The sequence below is a fragment of the Podarcis raffonei genome, chromosome 6 (genome assembly GCF_027172205.1).
Source record: "Podarcis raffonei isolate rPodRaf1 chromosome 6, rPodRaf1.pri, whole genome shotgun sequence".
In the NCBI taxonomy this organism is placed as follows: domain Eukaryota; kingdom Metazoa; phylum Chordata; class Lepidosauria; order Squamata; family Lacertidae; genus Podarcis; species Podarcis raffonei.
Window position 1 is genome coordinate 60790643 of NC_070607.1, and position 20073 is coordinate 60810715.

Genomic DNA, 20073 nt, shown 5'->3' on the forward strand with positions numbered 1-20073 from the left:
GTTGAGACTTCGGGGGCTCTTATTTCTCTCCCAGTGCTAATTTGCATTGAGAGTGTCTAAACTACTTTTGTTGTCCACTGACATTATCTTACCATTCTTAATTTGGGAACAGTAGTTGCTTTGGAAAACGATAATAATAATACTAATAATTTTTTATTTATACCCCGCCCTCCCCAGCCAAGGCCGGGCTCAGAGCGGCTTACAAGCAATAATAAAAACAAGATGAATGATTACAACTTAAAAACAAAAATAAAATACAACATTAAAATAATGGAACATTAAAATATTAAAATGTAGCCTCATCGCAGGAGGAGAAGGAAAAGAAAAAAGAAAGAGAGGGAGGGAATCAAATTGGCTCCAAGCCAAAGGCCAGGCGGAACAACCCTGTCTTACAGGCCCTGCGGAAAGAAATCAGATCCTGCAGGGCCCTGGTCTCATGAGGCAGGGCGTTCCACCAGGCCGGAGCCAGAGTTGAAAAGGTTGATAAGCATCTCTGAACGACATGACCAGTCCAACGAAGCTGATGTTGAAGAATCATTACTTTGACACTGGTGATCTTTGCTTCTTCCTGTATACTGACATTTGTTCGCCTGTCTTCCCAAGTGATACGTAAAATTTTCTGGAAACACCGTGGATGGAATCTTTCAAGGAGGTGGAGATGTCATTTATAAGTGGTCCATGTTTCACAAGCATGCAGTAAAGTTGGTAGTACAATAGCTTTGTAAACAAGCATTTTGCTTGCTGTGAATGTCTGAGTCCTTAATCGAGAGAAAGCTGCACTCACAGACCTCAGGCAATGCTGGGTTTCGGTATCACTGTTGGCCGTTGTTGAAAGATAACTGCCTCGGTAGGAAAAATTATTGATATTTGCCAACATCATTAATTTGGATTTGTGGCGCTGTGGGCGGGGGGGGGGGGAGTTGTTTTGTGCTTGCTTGTTGGCACAGCACTTTGTTTTTTTGGATGTTGAGCAATAGGCCAGGTTTTCCATAAGCTTCTGTTAAGATATTTAGGATGGTTTGGAGGTCATCTCTACATGCTTTGAGCCTACTTTGCTTTGAGCTTTCCATCTGTTTGATATATGATTTCTACACCGGTGGGGAGTTTCTCTTTTACAGTGTGTAGGGTCACGGTGAGGAAAATAATAGGGTTTATTTATTATCTTAGGAAGTGGGATGGGTTGTTAAACCGTTCTGAGAGCAGAATAAAGGGTCTTTTTCTGTGGGAATGAAGTCGGCACCCTCGAGGTCCCCCAGTCCCAACACCAGGAGGAGCTGGACACACCCCAGCTTGGGCTGTCATGCGCGGAGCCCGTTATCTCTTCTCCTCAGGGGTCCAGAAGGCAAACCCACACCGCGGCTTTTAACCTAAACGACAGGGCGCCTTTCCCCCTGTTATGGTTTCGCCCACATTTTTCACCCGCCAATCCCGAGCGCGCTCTTGCCCGCAACCTCCAACCAGCACGCGCGCGGCAGCCTTGGGGCGTTAGCTAATATCGGCAACCGATAACGGCGGAGGTGGTTCCTCTTGTGGCCCCCCCCCCCGCCTTCCTCTCGGCCGAGCTGACGCCGCTGCTCACGCCCCTTGGCCGGAAAAGCGCGCCGCCGCCTCTCCCTTCCCGTCGAGTCGTTTCCTGGGCCCGCTCCGTCGCTTTGCTTTTCAGCTGCGGAGGGAGCTGCGGCGGCGCTTTCTCTTTCTCTGACTCCGGGCTCTCTCTTTCGTGCGATGGCGCCTCTTCCTGGCGGGGGGCGGTTTCCGTTAGCGCTGCTGCCGCTGTTTTCCTCGCTGTCCAGAGTTCAAGGTGAGGGGGGGGGGCTTCGGGATGCCCGTCGGTTCTTCTCTCAAATGGGAGGCGCCCCGCCTCCCTCCAGTGACGGATCATGTCTGAGGGCGAAGCAAGGCTTCCTCGGGGATGGCGAAGGCAGTTCCCGCGTCCAGGGCAGGAGGGAACTAGGAGCCTGTCTATGTTTACCTGAAGTTTGCTCTCTTACCCACGTGTTTGTTCTTATTCTGCTCCGCCCTCGGCTGTGACAGCACTTCAGATATTTGGAAACAGCCTTAACGTCTCCTCTTCAATCTTCCATCTTCCAAGGCTAAGCATCCTCTTTCTATTGCGCTTCATAAGACCTTTAACCATAGTTTCTCCCACACAGATTCTTTCTCAAAGTACAGAAAGGTAGCCGTGTTGGTCTGCCATAGTCAAAACAAAAATTTTTTTTCCTTCCAGTAGCACCTTAAAGACCAACTAAGTTAGTTCTTGGTATGAGCTTTCGTGTGTATCTGAAGAAGTGTGCATGCACACGAAAACTCATACCAAGAACTAACTTAGTTGGTCTTTAAGGTGCTACTGGAAGGGGAAAAAAATTTTGTTTTCTCAAAGTAATGGCTCCATCATGGGGAAGGAGACAATCCTTCAGTTGCTGGTGTTGTTTGTATCTTTCTCCCTCTGTCTCCTGTTAGTCATTAGATGGGGGTAGCAGGTGTGCCACCCATGTGGTTCTCACAAGTTTGTTTAGGTGAAAAGGCAACCACTTATTTTCCATGTGTGTAGCAGGTGGTAGATAAGGCTCCCATCTGAGCCTCAATTATCTGTGAACAAGCCCCTTAAAATTCAGCTTACATCTGAAGAGACACAGTTATGATTACTCTATAAGTCTTACTGCTGCCCATCTTGTTCCAGCTGTGCTCTGCAAATGAACTCCCAGAGTCTATTGGAACATGGTCCTATAGATCCCAGTAGAGGAAAATGTCATAGAGATTTACGAATTATCTACTACACTCCAATGAACCTTGCCTTCTCTCCTATAGCTTCAGAACTTCCTCTGAATTTTTATTTCCAAGTGATTGCACCCATCCACATGTAGCCAATGCTACCCTAAGGAGCGGGGATCCGAAAGACAGTTATCCTGCTGGGACTGTTTTGCCCTACTGTTGCATTGCAGGTTATGAGTCTATTCCTGGAGACACACTTTTTCTTACATGTCTTGACACTTCAAAATGGTCAATAGAAAATCCTAGGTTTTGTCAAGGTAAGTTTCACTTAATTAGCTGAATATCTAAAACTGTTGAACTTCTATCTTAGATCAAATATCTTGTTTGAGGACTGGAAGAGACCCAGAGACTAATAATAATAAAGGAGGCTTTTCTTTTATAGAACATTGGAGACTTAAATTGAGGAGATGTAATATTCTGAACATCACTCCTCCTAATGATGGACTTAAGTGGTGAATTCTCTTGGGTCTGTAGACATACGGTGCTTTTAAGAAACAAGAAGAGTGCAATAGCATGTTTGGAGGAAATATTACAACATTGTAGTAAACAAAATAGAGTTTTTCATTATCTCAGCTATCGTCTTTTTGATACTGGATAGTGTCAGCAGTAGCAGTCCAAAAACTTTGGACATCTAAATGCCAGAGGTAACAAAGAGATAAGTGTACATGAAGCAAGAAATGGTCTCTCAACTGCTTTCAACTCATGAAGGAGAAAAGAAAGAACACTAACTTCTGCTTCCATCCCTAAAAATGACATTATTGTGAACCACCAGTAAAACTGGATATTGAATTATCCTTTAGTGAATATAGTATTTTCAAGAACACTTTCAGACTGTGTCTATATTGCAGGAGGGAGTCAATTAAATACCAACAAATTCAGGTAGCACAGTTGACATGTATTTGGTTCTCTTGTGCATCAAATCTGATTTTTTTAAAATAAAAAAATCTGGACATTTTGCAGTAAAGAATGTGATGGGGAATTGCGCTGGAGATACTAAGATAATTTTTTTGGACACAATGCCGTATAACCTCTCGCCAAACAAACAGGTCACCTGGAAGTGGCCTTGGTGTCTGTAGTGTACCCTTTTTATTTTCTTTTTAAAGAAATCAAGGCTACATGTGCTAATGCTTGTTTTGATTTTCCTGTTAGGAAGTCGATGTCCTACTATAAATTTAGAGAATGGCAGAATAGTAAAATCAAGCGATATGCGGCTAGGTGATGAAATAACTCTAGGCTGTAATGAGGGGTGAGTTGTAGGTTGCCTTTTGTACCTACTTGGCTTTGTTTAGAACTTCTGGGAGAGGCTCATGACAGATACATATTAATTGTTAAAATATTAGGCTAGATTTTTGACATTCTTGTTTAGTCTGTGTTATAATTATAATTATGGGTGTCCAGGGAAAGGGTGAGGTGGGGAGTAAATACTCCAAATAAATTAATAAACAACTTAGCAGCACCAGAGAACAGGTCTACCATTTCTGGTTGGTTTAGTAACTGAACAGTGGCAAGCTCTGGCTTCTGAGAAATGTGTATTCAGGTCTTTCATTTGGTTATTTCTCAGTGTGTAGAACTGTCTTTCAATGCTGGCATCTGGATGTGTTTCCACTCACTGATGAAACCCCCAGTTCTTTCCCTGACTCCTTTTACTCCTTGCAGCCCTTAATTAAGTGCACTGCTGCTTCAAGCAAGTCCACGGTTCTCTGTGCATTTCTCTAAAATTAAAATAAATATGACAGAATAATGATATTAGACCACACTTGAAGGTTTTCAGATGCCCCCCTAACTTCCCCTTCTCTCCAGCAAAATAAACATAATAATATTTTGCAGAGTTCATGTGTTCCATACTTTCTCAACCATAGCTCTGCCCCCTATGATATGGTGTGATAATCATGCATTTTATCTACAATCGCTTTGGCAAAACAATTTTCTAAATCATTATAAACTCGAGTGGGGTGTTATGACATTTTAAATGAAATAAGATCTGTTGGGAAGATCATGAATTCCTGCCTTTACTGCTCCCCTTTGTTTTTGAGGTCACACACCCCATCATAGCTGAATGTCAGTCCTGGATTAGATACCTGAATTGTATTTCAAGTACTTCACCTTGAATTGAGGAAGTCCACTATGATGAAATTTGAAAGCCTAGGTTGCTGCTTACAAAGGCACTATGTCCAAGCAACTGGCGTTTTTATGTTGGTGTGACTTTTTATGGGCACTCTTTAACAAAGAGATAATTCCTGTACAGTGGTACCTCGGGTTACAAACTCTTCGGGTTACAAAATCCACTAACCCAGAAGTAGTACCTCGGGTTATAAACTTTGCCTCAGGATGAGAACAAAAATTGTGCACCGGCAGCAGCGGGAGGCCCCATTAGCAAAAGTGTGCCTCAGGTTAAGAACGGTTTCAGGTTCAGAACGGACCTCCGGAATGAATTAAGTTTGTAACCTGAGGTACCACTGTATCTGGAATTAAATTAAATAGGTAGCTTGTCTCAACCTAGACTGACAGCACCCAGAGAAAGGGCTTTTTCAGTTGCACTGCCCCACCTATAGAATCCTCTCCCCAGGAAGTTTCCCCTGGTCTCATTTTCACATTGTTTTAGCAGCAAGTGAAGACCGCTTTACCAGGTGTCATTCAGTGTTGTTTGAACTGGCTTCAATCCTACTTTTATTATATTCTTGCTGCTGTGTTGTTTCTAACTGCTTTTGAACTGGTGGTGGTTGGTTTTATTTTTTTCCGTTTCTGTCAGCTAGCAGAGTGGTGACTCTGTAGGATGGGATATAAATAATCTAAATAAACCAAGTATACTGTATTTAAATGCCCAATTCACTAAAATAAAAGACTTCTCTTTCCCTTTAGGTACAGATTGATAGGCGAAAAGACTCTTCGATGTGTGCTTGTAGGCGACAAATTGGAGTGGCATACAGGACCTCCATTTTGCCATCGTAAGATGAATTGTTAATTTGAATTTAATTTAATATAAACTCAATGTGCTATTGTGTGACTCTGTTTATTGCAGAAGTGTAAGTGTCCTCAACCAATATTCAGAGTTCAGGATGCTTTCTGATCATGCTGAATATACTCACACACACACACACACACACACACACACACACCCCACTGAGCATTCCTTGCTCTGGGGCTTTGACAGCTCCCTCTGTGAAGTTTCAAGTCCAGCTTGCTTCACAGAAGATCCAGTTTGCTTTTGAGGAGGTTGCAATACCTTCACAGCAGTCCACTTTGGTTCAGTGTTTGGGTGACAGTTAAAATGGATGATCAGGCCTTGAATTATCAAAAGATTACTTCATAAAGTGGAGCATCATTTAAGTGAAAATAACTTTAGTCCAAATACACTCCTAACAGAGATGCTTTTGCAATTGTAGTCCTCCTGAACTGTTAATGTTTCTTTTGATTCCCAGTAATCCGATGTTACCCCCCTGAAAACATTCCCTTTGGCTCACACAGTGGTCGACCTTTTGAAGAGTTTCATTATGGCTCATCAGTGACATACACTTGTAGACAAGGTTTCTCCCTTATTGGAAGCCCGATTAGTACATGTTCAGCTTCTGCAGATGGTACTCGTGGAGAGTGGAGCCCATCTCCGCCTAAATGTAAAGGTGATGGAGATTATGTTTAGTATTTTTGATGTACTATGTTCATGTAATTTGTGTGCAATGGCTGGTGAATGGAATTCTTGTTAGAAGGAGCTAACTTTGCAGTCTGCTAAGCACTGTATTGCTGCTGTTCAACCTGTGAGATATTCAGTGGGACTGCAAATTATTCATTGTAGGAGATGCAATAGTATTGCCCCCTCGATGAGTTGCTTGTTGTAATCTGAGTCAGTTTGAAAGTTTATCCAGGCATATCCAACTCCCAAGAGACTGTGATCTACTCCCAGTATAAAAAAACTGGCAGTTGGAGGGAGGAGGAGGGAGGGAGGAGCGTGCATGGGGTGGGTGGGTTGCCCAGAATTGTTGAGCATTTTTTTGGAGGGAAGTGCCCAGAGTTGCTGAGCTTTTTGGGGGAGGATTGCACATAGTTTTTTGTAGCTTTCCCCCCCATAACTTTTTGTACATAAGGATCTTGTGATCTACCAGGATCAGCTGGGGATCTATTGGTTGGACATCCCTGGCCTCTAATCCAATCAAAATAACCACTATTGTGTCCCATTGAGAACAAAGGAAATTAGATTTAGTTGTGAGCAATTTATTTGATTAATTTCATTTGGACTTGGTTTGGCTTTCTACATGCCAAGGGCTCTCTGTGCAGTATCTATACTAAACAAATCTTGCATTCAGATGAAGTAATCAGTGTATAATGACCTAACTTTACCAATAGTATACTGGCATAATACTATATGCCATATATCAGCCTCATTAGGAATAGCCTGCATAGATGTGGTAGTTGTTTAAGAAAAATATTCAGTGGGTCACGAATACCTTAGTGAAATAACTTCAGCAGACTGTCTGAGGGCAGATGATGCAGTCATCTTTCTGTAACTAAGCAGATCTAGGAAGGCAGGTTCTGAATGTACTAAGTACCGTATTTTTCGCCCTGTAGGACGCACCTAGATTTTGGGGGGTGAAATAAAGGAAAACAAATTATTTCCCCCCCAGGCGCGGGGCTGGGGCGGGGGAAGCTCAGGCTTCCCCCGACGCCAGCCCCCAGAACAGGACCCAGAGCGATGCCGAAGCTGCATGCAGCTTTGGCATCGCTCTGGGAGCTTGTGGGGCTGGGGGCGGGGAAAGCGGAGCTTTCCCCTCCCCCAGCCCCCAGAACGGGACCCAGAGCGATGCCGAAGCTGCGTGCAGCTTAGGCATCGCTCTGGGAGCTTGCGGGGTTGGAGGAGGGGCTTCCCCAGCCTCCAGAACGGGACCCAGAGCCATGCCGAAGCTGCGTGTAGCTTTGGCATCGCTCTGGGAGCTTGCGGGGCTGGAGGAGGGGAAAGCCCTCCGCCAGCCTTCTATCCAAGTCGGGGGACAGCAGGAAAGGCGCGCTGCGCCTCCCGCTGTCCCCCGAGTTTGCGGGGCTGGCGATGGGGAGGAGCAGGCTTCTCCCCCCCCGCCAGCCTTCTAACCAAGTTGGGGGACAGCAGGAAAGGTGCACTGCACCTCCCGCTGTCCCCCGAGTTTGCGGGGTTGGCGATGGGGAGGAGCAGGCTTCTCCCCCCCCCCAGCCTTCTAACCAAGTCGGGGGACAGCAGGAAAGGCGCGCTGCGCCTCCCACTGTCCCCCGAGCTTGTGGGGCTGGCGGTGGGGCTCTCCTGAAGCCTGGAGAGCGAGAGGGGTCGGTGCGCACCCCTCTCGCTCTCCAGGCTTCAGCGAAAGCCTGCATTCGCCCCATAGGATGCACACACATTTCCCCTTCATTTTTGGAGGGGAAAAAGTGCGCCCTATAGGGCGAAAAATACGGTAGATCCACACCATTTAACATCAAAATCTGAGGCATTGGGAAACCTGATCCAAAAATTGTATAGGGTTTTAAATAGTTCTTAGCAATTTCCAGAAAGCTTCTCCTGAAGTCCAGCTCAGCCTATTTTAATTTTATACTTGCTGGAATGATGTTATTGTTTCTAGAGGTTAGTCTTTTGTATCTTATCTGATTTTATCTCCTTGTACATAACTTTGATAGTTCCTATCTCTGAAGTGGTTTACAGACTTGTAGAATAAATAATTCAATTTAATTGAGCTTGTATGCTTAAATGGTTCGGTTAATTAATTTAAGCCAGCAGGAATTGAATCAGTTTTTGTGTGCCCACCTCCAATTTCTCCTAAGCAGCTTATTCCCCCAAACCCCCAAAACGGTGTGGTAAGAATTTACTTCCAAACCACCTCTTAATGGTTCATGCCCACATGTGGGAATAACACCTTAAAGAAAATGCAACCAAGAGACCTATACAAGCACAGCATCTGGTAGAGACCCAGTTTGTTAGAGGAGCTACTGCAGTAAGGCAGCCTCTCCAAACCAGTGGCAGCTTCTCCTAACAAACCACAAGTAAAGTTTAAATTCTCCCACAGACAAATAAGCAATCCTTTGCTTGTTTTTCTGAAGTTTGCTTAGTTTTCCCGCTGCTCTTCTTTCTTGCCTTTGCAACTTGGTGAGTGTCTGAGGTGGGATGGACAAACAAGCCACAGTTAAATAAAAAGGTGCTGGCCGCACACCTCTAATGCCAATCTACAATTGCAACAAACTGAAGTTTATATGCTAATAACATCAGACTGTAGTTTATTTGCAGTAGATAAACCATAGTTAAGTCCTTGTGCAGAGTTTAATCAGCCATGGTTTAATTAACAGGTAGATTTCTAAATATTGCTCTTCTCTTATCAGTGGTCCGTTGCCGTGAACCTGAAATAGAAAATGGAAGAGTGACAACAAAGCCTCAGCGTTTTTACACATATGGAGATCGTGCAGATTTTGAATGTAATCCAGGATACGTTATGGTGGGGAGTAGCACCTGTACATGCGGGCCTGACCATGCATGGATTCCTCTTTTTCCAAAATGCTTTAAGGGTAAGTATCTTACTACACCTAATTGGGTTCCTTGGGAGGAAGCATAGAGTATAAATTCAATAAATAAATGTCAGAGCTATTGTGTTGCACTTTACTGCAGAACATACTTATTTCTTTGCCCCCTCTGTTTTCTGCCACCAATGTTGCCACCATCCATCCAGATGGAGGTCCCCAAAAAACAACTTCTAGCACAGATGAGTTAATAAAAAGCAGGGTGGATTTGATTTAAATCACCAGTCAGTAAGACTTGATTTAAATCTTCTTCTTCTTTTTTTACAGAAAGACTCATTCTTGCTGGTATAATCTTAATATTTACAACCAGATGAAGGTTTCATTTTTGGAATAATAAATTTTCAGAGTAGTTTTTACCATTATATCAAAAATTACTGATTTGGTTATACTATTAGAAATACATAGATAGATAATTATAAAATTATTGTGAGGTTTAATAAGTTAGCTGTTTCTATTTGGACTTTTCTGCTGTACTTCATTGGAAGGAGAAAAATAAAAAATAACATTTCCTTAATAGCAATTTAAACACTTTAACTAAAACAATAACATTATGGCGTATGTACCAATGTTTGTTAACTGATGTGGTTAGAGACTTTATCGTTTGGACAATGTCAGGCGAGCCGTGGGAAGAAGGGCTGGGAACCAGTGAACTCTTTATTAGTTGACTGGCAAGCACTTCAAGGTCTCGCCAAGGACTTACAGATCCAGTTACTATTTCCACCACCACCACCCCTTTGGATTTGCTTCTACATTCAGGTGCCTATTCTGTACAGTTAAGTGTTAGTGCAGTTGTTGGAACCCAGTGGGATTGAGAAGAGGTTGCCAGCCCTAAAGTGCCTTCAGCACTTGCCTGAAGTCTGAGTTGCACAGACATGCAACTGACTTGCACAATTATTACACCTCGGGACTTGTGGAGTATTCTGCTCACAAGGTTGCACTTTCATTTGTACTGTTTCACACTTAGCTACTTGTGCAGATCTATTCCATTCCAAACAATGTACTCATTGAACCTCTTGGAACTTAGCATTTAAAAGGTAACAGGTTGATTGCGTGTATATAAATGTGCAAAAGAACAAGGTTTTTACTCAACTCTGTATGTTCATTTTATAACATTTTTCCTATGAAGAAAAGGCATGTTATCTCTGCAGACACAAATTCACACTTTTGAGAACTGCAGAAACAAGCACCTGTGATAATATATTCTCATTAGAAAAACTGCCCCAAATAATCTTACAGAAACCTCTGGAAGAGCATGGCATTGTGAATGGATTAATGGAATTCATTTACCAAAAAATTTAAACATTACATATAAAGCCTCATGCTACATAATTAAAAACAAATCCTTATTTCCTGATGAATAGCCTTTGGACTGTAATGTTACTTAAATAGAAAACTATCTTTAGAAAGATTTATCCTCCAAAATATTTTATTTTTTAAAATCCATTTTTTAAAGAAAAATCATTGATTTTTATCCACCCTGGAAAACAAATGACTTTAATATCTCAAATCGAAGTCAGGATTATTTTACCCCATATACACTAATAGGATATATAAGATTTCATAATTAAACCTCTAGGTGGCAGCATGGATGGGGTTCTGTTGTTTTCCTGACTTCTTGGGTCACAGCCACTTACCAAGAAGGGGGAGGAGTGAGGAGAGGGGATTACTGCATCTGGTGGACCTCACTCCTCCTCCTCCAGTAACAGCTCATGGAATTGGTTAGTGATTTTGCCCTTTCACCACCTGCTCCACCTGCCTGGCCAGTGACTCACTCGTTGTTCCTGGTGGGGCCGTCTGCCACCAGGGGGCAGGAAGACCAAGGGGCAGAAGGAGTTTTCTCCTTCATCCCCACCCCCTGCCATATTGACCCACAAAAGAAAGCCTGCAGTTTTGAAGTGCAGTCTTCCTTCTTTTGGTGGTGGCAGCAATGTGGGCATGGCAGTGATTTCTTCTTTGGGCCACTTGCTGGCTTTGTTCACTCCACCAGCCTCCTCAAACATTTCTCTCTTTCATTCTGGCCCATCTCCTGCACCCTCCCTGCTAGTGGCGGAAGCAGTAATGGTCATCCTTGAAGGGAAACTCCCCAGCAAAGTAGAAATCTTATATCAAATAGATGGAAAGCTTTTTAATCTGAGTAGGCTGAAAGCAAAGAGTTAGGTTACTGTAACTTCCGTCATAGGGCTTCAGCATGCTGATGACAACGTAGTGTGTGCACACTCAGAGGATGACCTCCAAACCATCCTAAATGTCTTCACAGGAGCTTATGAAAAGCTCGGCCTGTTGCTCAACATCCAAAAAACCAAAGTGCTGCACCAACAAGCACAAAACAACCCCTCTGCAGCACCACAAATCCAACTCAATGGTGTAACGTTGGAAAGTGTCGATCACTTCTCCTACCTGGGCAGTTATCTTTCCACAAGGGCCAACATTGATGCTGAAATCTAGCATCACCTGATCTCTGCGAGTGCAGCTTTCTCCTGATTCAAGTGCTCAGTGTTTGAGGACTGGGACATTCTGAGGGAAACCAAAATTCTTGTTAAAAAAATTATTGTACTTCCAACTTTACTGCATGCTTGTGAAACATGGACCACTTATAAACACCATCTCCAACTCCTCAAAAGATTCCATCCACTGTGTTTCCGGAAAATTTTACACATCACTTGGGAAGACAGGCAAACAAATGTCAGTGTACTGGAAGAAGCAAAGATCACCAGTGTCGAAGCAATGATTCTTCAGCATCAACTTTGTTGGACTGGTCATGTTGTGTGGATGCCTGACTATCGTCTTCCAAAGCAACTATTCTATTCAGAACTTAAAAATTGAATGCGCAATGCCAGTGGTCAAGACTCTCTCAAGACAAATCTAAAAAAATGTAGTATAAACACTGACAACTGGGAAACACTGGCCTGCAAGCGCTGAAATTGGAGAACAGCCTTTACCTACGGCTGTTGGAAAAGGACTTTGAAGGCACTTGACCTCAGGACGAAAGAGAGAAATGTGCTAAGAGGAAGGCACCTTTAGCAAACCTTCACCATGATCAACTCCCATCCAGAAACCTATGTCCCCACTGTGGAAAGATGTGTGGATCCAGAATTGGCCTCCACAGTCACTTACAAACTCATTGTTAAGACTGTGTTTATGGAAGACAATCTTACTCGGCTGTGAGTGATCACCAAAGAAGAAGAAGGTCATCCTTGACTAGCTATGTGCTCTCAGTTGCCAGCCTCGTGATGGACAAGTACAATATAGTATTAGAGAAAAATGCAGATAATATCAGACACTGAAAAAGAAAGGTGGCTTATTAAGAAATGAAAATATAAGTAACATCTGATTTATTTATTTATTTAAAATTATTTTAATTTTAAAGCTGATTCCAAAGAGGACTTGGTGTCCCGAGACCATATGGCACCCTATATGGGCTAATTTTGAAAGAAGGCATTAATGCAGAGCGGTCAGCACTTGAAAGTTGATATCAGTCTCTTTATGCCACAGCAGGAACGCCTGGAGGAGGAGGAGGAGGAGGAGATGACAACCCAGGCCCTGGAAATGGTAAGCACTTGCTTTTCACTGTTACTGGTGGATGCATTTTAAGAAGTGGGGAGTGAGCAAGAATTGAGTTTATGGATAGAACCAGAGTGGAGGAAATGGACTCTTGTCAATATTTACAGAGATAAGTTAGCAGAGAGAGGATTAATTTTATTAGAAGAATATCATGAGGAGACATGGTAGTGCAGTAGTTTTGAGATACTGGAATTACACACCATAAGAAGAACCTGCAACAGAATGTTGTGGTGTGTGGCCTTCCTTCTGAACTGTGCCTATTCAGAATTTAGCAAGCTATTTACCCCAGTCAGTGCATTCCATTTCCCTTGTTCTGTTTTTCTTTTCCAGCTGTCACTCTGTTCAACCGCTGTTTGGTCTGCTCTTTCTTCATTAGTCTATGTTTTGAAGGGGTTGCCTCTTTAGGTTTTCTTTTCCCAAGCATGCAAATCTCCTCATTGTTCCACAGTTGATATTCTGGCTGCAGTTCAATAGGCACTCAACCATCTGAGTTTGCATTTAGGTTAAGGCAAACTAGGTGGTTAAAGTTCAAAGATAGCATGATCTGCTAGCTAATTAGTACCCAGAGAGCTGGCAGGTTGTTGGGGACCCAAAAAGCACTGGTTAACAGGCTAGAAAATAAATATAAATATAAATATATATATAAATATATATATATATATATATATATATATATATATATATATATATATATAAATAAATAAATAAATGCAAGCTAGCTAGCTTAAAGGAATTACTTGACTTCGAAAGAATACAACTGATAAGATAAACTCTGAACCTTCAGTTTATACCTGCCTGTAAATCTCCATCTTGCACATGTTGTGTTTGCTGCGAAAACAAAACTGAATTCTGTCTGTGTGAGAAAGGAATTGGAATCAAATGAAAGGAATTGGAAGACCATCTTTTTCTTTATTTTTCTTCTTAGCTCGCTTCTCTATTATCTTTAATTCTTGTTTTCTCTCTGCTAAGTTTATCTATCTAGCTATACGCTTTTTGAAGTTTCCTATCTTGGATTGATGAAGATACACACAGGAAGGTGATGGATGGAAGATGAAGGGGCCTGCTTAAGGGGCAGAGGAGAGGATCTCCCAGGGTGGGAGGCTGCGGGAAGAGGAAGAAAGTCCCACCCACGTGAGAGCTGGGAGGGTTCACTTCTGTGTGTGGAATAAAGGTTAAGGTATAATTGTGATAGAGGACCTGGTATTTCTTTTCTTCTGCTACTTTGCTTTATTATTCATTATCTTCTTATTTTGGTTATTCTTGCTTCTCTCCTATTTATCTTCTTTAGATTAGTTCAGCTTTTATTGTATTTTATGTGGAAAACTCTTAATAAAAAAGGATAGAAGGGGAAACAGAAATGAGAAAATGTCAGTGGGAAAGCTAATGTACAGAAATTGTGAGAACCTGTCTTGTGGTAAAATGGAAGGGAGAACATTTGTTCTGTTGTGTCAATAGATGTAAATTTTATCAATAGTACATATGCTCCTTATTTTTTTGTTTTTGTTTTGGTACAAAGTTTTATTGAGAGAAATTAATCTACAAGAAATAACATAAAAGAAACTAAAAAGGAAGAAAAGAGCAAGAGAACTACACCATCCTTTCTCACCACTGTATCTTAAATATTATCCTATTATCTAATGCTTCTTGGGTATCTCAGATACCTTCTGACTGCTTGGTCAGTTTGGTCAACTCCCAAATCCACTAGTGTCTGAAATACTTTTTTTAATGCTGGCTTTTCCCATGGAAAAATCACTCAGAAATTTTGAGGAGTAACTGCTCTGAGGGTTTTTCCCTTTCCACTTTAGTTCTTTGTGGGGCTTTTTAGATGCTAGAGAGTCCTTTAGCTCTGTCTGGGTTTCTGCAAATTGTATAACTTATGGAATGTTTTTCTTTGTACAAAGACATCTCTTTTATTGTATAGAAAATCCAGGCAAAGCTTTCCAGTTTACTTTGCTTTATTTTAAAATTTTCTAAACTGCTTTTCATTAATTCCAAAGCAGAACTGGTTGGGCTGGTGCTGTGATGTTTTTTATTGTAATTATATGTATTTTAATAAGTTGGTCTCTCTCTCTCCCCCTCCCCAGTGTTTAATTGTTTTTACATGACTTTTTTAGTCATTTTCATTTTATCTTTAAGCTGCCTTTACTCCCTGTCTGGGAAAAGGCATGATATAAATAAATATAAAAATAACAACCCCCTCTTTTTTTATAGGAGCAGATCCAGAGACAGTGCCTCCTGGAGACAATACAGGTACAGCTGAAAAGTTGTAGTGACAGCAAATTTATAAGCTTTACAGTTTTCTTTGCTTTAATTTAAAATTTCCTATACTACTTTTATGAACTGGTGAGGCTTTTTATTGTAATTATCTGTATTTTTAATAGGTCACACACACAATATTGGTGTTTAATTGTTTTTACATGATTTTTTAAAGCTGTTTCCATTTTATCTGTAAGCTGTCTTGATTCCCTGTCTGGAAAAAAGGTGGCATATAAATAAATATAATAATAACAACCCCCTCTTTTGTATAGGACCGACACACAATCCAGAGACGCCTCCTGGATATGACACAGGTAAAGCTCTATGCTGGAGATACGGCAAGGACAATGCCTACTTGAAACATAAGTTTGTACAGTGTTGTATACGCACTATGCTTTGGGAGGAAGTGCTGGACTGTATAACTATGACTATGCAGAAAAAGCGAAAGCTTTTAGCAAAGAATATTCTTTTGAACTATATACCTATTCTTTTGAACTATATACCTATATGGAAATTAACAACCAGACAATGAAAATGGATTCTATTTGCCCGAATAGTGGCCAAGAGACTGATGAATTGGAAGAATAAAGATAAGATTCCTTTCAATCAATGGATTGACAATATGACAACACTCGTGACTTATGAATGGACTGCTTATAGACATAGACTTTGTTTGGAAAAAAATGACAACATTTGAACTGAGTTTATACAGAATGTAGCATTAATATCCACATATTTATTAGGATTATAACATATCTTATTTATATAAGTATGTATGGGAGTACATTACATTGCAACTTTGTATATTGATTCTTTTGACACATATTTATTCTTTTTTTTCTTATCTCACCTTTCCTTTTTTTGTCTGTATTACTTTATTTCTTTATAACTGGAATTCCTTCAATAAAATATTAATACATAAAGCAGAGAGAGAGAGCCACAATCTGTCAGAATTAAATTGCTTCAAATTTTAGCTCACACTTTTAATTTTCTTCTATTCTAGAATCTAAAAACATCACAGCAATTGTTATTGGTAGGTAATTACAGAGCAAGTTACTTCAGTGTACAATTGCTGCTATTGTATTTTAATGCCTTGTGCATTTCACTAACTTTTTTCTCAAATTTGTGGTTTAAATGTTAAAGACTTGGAGGGGAAAAATGATTCTTTATCAAATATTCTTAGGGTACAGACGGATATACTTTGTCTGTTTGTTTATTTGGTGAGGCTAGCTCTGCTTCCTCCCCTATCTTTGCTCCTGTAATGTACATAGCTGTCTCTAAATTCAGCACAGACTTCCCCCATGCTATGACTTTTAATGTTCTTGCACCTGGGTGTGACTGGGGCTTTTAAAAAAATCCTCAGAAGTAAGGGTGTCTTGAGCTCAAGCATGCCAACTCCAGGGGGCCTAGTGTTGAGGTGGCTGTGTATGTGAGACACATCGCAGGGCTAATGGCCAGCTCCTTCAGAGTGCTTGGTCTCCTCCGCTGCACATGCATGACAGGCGATACGTGTGACATCACACACATGCTGGGCCCCCTCAATCTTGGGGGCAACCTGGTGACTCTGCTTCAGCTGCACACACTGCTTGGGTTGGAGAGTTGCTCTTTGATTGTCATTAGGGCCTCTCAGTCTGCAGAGTTGACATCTGTTAGGGGCAGAATGACTCGTAGCTGCAATCAGTCTCTGAGGACAACTGCACATCTGCCCCAAAAGGGGGTAACTTCAGATGTACAGTGGACTCACTGCTGAAGGTATTTGTCTAGAGACTTTGCCCAGTAACACCTGAGTGGCTTTAATGTCCATTGAGTATTGCAAGGTAACAACTTGTCTTGTGACTTCTATTGATACTATTGCTTTTCCTCAACAGAAAAACAACTACTTTGTCTTATTAATTGGTACTACGGTCTATCTTTCTCTTTTTTCCCTTCAAGGATGTCTCGTGGCTGTTTTAGTTGTGCTTGCTCTAGTTGCTGTATTTTGGAAATACCGATCTTCCGTGAAAACTGGGTGAGTCAGCCCAAGAGAAGCTGTCCCTGGTTCTCTGTAGCCTTCTTGGTTGCTGAGTGAGCTTCCGTATGCTTCTTGACTTCTACTTTGCTCACACTTTCCGCATACATGTGCTTAGTGTTCAGAAAGGGCTTGCACATTTTTTGTTGAACAGTTGCACTAATCTTCTAGCACAGATAAAAGCTAACTAAAGCACAGTAATTATTCTAGAACGGCTAGTCAGTATTTTATCCCATTTCCAGCATTGGTGTTCTGATGTGACAGAAATGGTATTTCTCAGTTTACATCAGCTGTCTATGCCAATGCTGACTTCACAATGACTATTCTTTCCCTGAAAATCTTGAAATCTACTATTAAATAAAGTTATAAAACATTATTCTCTCTTTTACAAATGTGTATCGCAGTCTGTGGTTTTTGCTTTCAGACACAGTAAGAAAATTGATTTGTTGAACAGTTCTTTCTAAAGGTAGTGATGTTTTGTTTTGTTTTCCCCCTAGAAGAATCTAGGCCAGTGTTGTAATCTAAACCAACAATTTGCAACAATAACTTATTCTGCACATTTCTCTTGCATGGCTTTTCTTTCTATTTTTTTATCTAGGGCTGTCCATTTTTGTTGTAGCTTTGTATGCATGATTTTACTGTTTTGATACCATGCATATATTTTCCCATAGTTTGTGAGCACTAATTAAGCTGTTTCCATGGATTAATTCAGTAATTATTTACTCATTATGAATATCCAGTGCAATAATTTCTGTCCCAGGTAGGTTACATGTCTTTTAAGTCTTTTGTGGAATTTAGATTTGATACCAAAGCATGCTGATTGTTTTGTCAAAGGCAAGAGTTTTGTTTGATTCAGAGGCAATAACAACCGCAGTGGAGAGAAGGGCAAGCTCTCTAAGAGGAATCTATTAGGAATCACTATTTTTTCTATACTTAGGCTATGTGTCTCCTACCCTTATATCTGTTGTGCTTATGTAATCCTAATTCACTTTATCTGCTTTACTTCTAATATCCTGCAGTTGCTAACAATCTGTGCAGTACTTCTGCTTCTGCAACTTCTGAAATTGATTTTCCTGCCCAAGAAGCAACAGCATGGCTACTGCTTCAGTGTGAAAGTTACTTACATTACTTTTAAAATTTGAATAACATGAAGTGGAATGTAGATGTATTTGTGTGTTGCTTTTTTCCTTCCTGACAGGAAAACAAAACAAAATGGTGTAATGTTTGGAACATAGGTATTAATTTTAAATATTTTATTTTATTTTTCACAGAGTACCCGAAGCTCCTTCTAGTTCTGCTCAATTTGACAAGTTGGTATCAAAATCTGGATTGGAAGCCAAAGGTTCTCAATTGAACAAGGTTTCTTCAGTAAACCTGTAATCCAGCACCCTTCCAGTTGATCATTAATTCCTAACAGTTCTAATTTTTATAACTGGAAATGAGAATTGAGGGAAGGACTATGTGAAAAGTCAAAGCAATTTTCATTAAGAACTGGCCATCCAGGTTATTCAGCTATTTGAAGCATGAAGCAGTACTGGGCCCCAACAAAACTCTCATCATTTGCTCTTACTTTTGCATAGAACTGGGTTCCAGCTTCCCTTGAAGAATGTCTCTTTAAGTGCCTTAATCAAATACAGAGCCAAGCAGAACTGATTGTGTATCTACCCTGGCAAGGTGCATTATTATTTCTTCAAACCTTGTAAAGATGTAATGGGTTCTGTGTAGGAAATGTGAAATGTTGCCATTTGTTTTCTAGAATCTTGTTCATCTCATGAAATGGAGGGGGCAAGTGTAGCTATTAAAAATTACCAACCTTTTGACTTCCTCAAGCCTTTCTCATGCAGAATTTTAAAAGCTGCCTTTATTTCCTTACAGGATTTTCAAAAGTGTAAACAACAGTAATATGTGCCTAATAGAAAATATTCTTTAAAAAAAATCATCATAGGCAAACAAAAGTTCTGTATGCTTAGCCGAAAAAGCAAGGAACACTTTTGAGACACCTTAATTTCCGTAGGAAAAAGTTAAATAAAATAACTCTCCCATTAAAATCAATTAGAGTGAAAACTGCAGTGCTTCAAATGTACTGAATTAAACTTGTTACATTCATGAAGGTATTTTTTTTACAGTGCTTTTAGAATCTAAATTGTGCATCTTTATTTATTCAAATTGATTAAATATTTATAGGAAAGAAAAGTTGTTTATTTTAGAATGTGTGCAAATAAATTGAAATGTTGAATAAAAGACACTAAGTATTATCACTAGCTTTTCTACTCCCAAACTGATTGTGCAGTGTAGCTTGGGTTGATACAGCTATCACCACATAGCAGTTTCAAAGTTCTCCTTTACAGCACCTGGCCAAGCATTCTGTGCACTATTCTATCTTATACAAAGCCTCATGGGATGCTTTTATTGAAATATATTTGGAAGCCAAATGTGGCATTACAGTAACTGTAAAATAGATTTTTACAGTTTCTCTTCCTCAGCTAGCCATGGTGGTCTTGGGGTTGGTGCTTGTTCTCGGGGACTTTGAAGCTCCCCTGTCAGAAGCCTGAGTCTGTTCCCTGTTTCTGGTCCTACTCATGTAGCTGGGCACATTCTGGGCTAGGTTTTCTGTGCTGGATTGGATGACGGTGATCTTAGAGTGGATAAACTTTCTATAGTTCCATTTTAATGGTCAGACCACTTCTTGATAGAGTTTAGAATTACTGAAACTTCTGCAGAGGTGCGGGACCTACTAAGATGGTCCACCCCAGGTGGCTGATGGCTCTTGGGGAGTTTCCTGTTGCCTTGGAAGGTGATTCTGTTGAAGCACTGGTGGACTTCTGGAACAGAGAAATAACCAAGGTGGTAGACACGATCGCTCATGAGTATCTTACTGAGTGGAGCAAAACCCGCCCCCTGGTTCTCTAGAAACATGGTATGATGAAACACATGAGACAGCAACTAGTGATGTT

At 40.9% G+C, this 20073-nt stretch overlaps 1 protein-coding gene across 1 annotated transcript; it reads left to right on the forward strand.

Annotated features, from left to right (window-relative positions):
• Positions 1-1508: 1508 nt before the first annotated feature.
• Positions 1509-19225, forward strand: LOC128416149 (membrane cofactor protein-like). The gene is made up of 12 exons (XM_053393441.1): positions 1509-1801; positions 2809-3029; positions 3922-4018; positions 5632-5717; positions 6192-6389; positions 9100-9282; positions 12787-12843; positions 15067-15105; positions 15384-15425; positions 16115-16144; positions 17044-17119; positions 18391-19225. The coding sequence occupies exons 3-12, from the start codon at positions 3978-3980 to the stop codon at positions 18497-18499; spliced, it is 861 nt and encodes a 286-aa protein (XP_053249416.1). The 5' UTR covers positions 1509-1801; positions 2809-3029; positions 3922-3977; the 3' UTR covers positions 18500-19225.
• The last annotated feature ends 848 nt before the right edge of the window (positions 19226-20073 follow it).

Bases quoted from the DNA above. Each gene is read 5' to 3' on its own strand.
- LOC128416149 (XM_053393441.1), top strand. From the start codon at position 3,978: ATGCGGCTAGGTGATGAAATAACTCTAGGCTGTAATGAGGG. The intron at 6,390-9,099 runs GTGATGGAGATT...TTCTCTTATCAG, and splicing joins ATCTCCGCCTAAATGTAAAG to TGGTCCGTTGCCGTGAACCT. The intron at 16,145-17,043 runs GTAGGTAATTAC...TTTCCCTTCAAG, and splicing joins CATCACAGCAATTGTTATTG to GATGTCTCGTGGCTGTTTTA.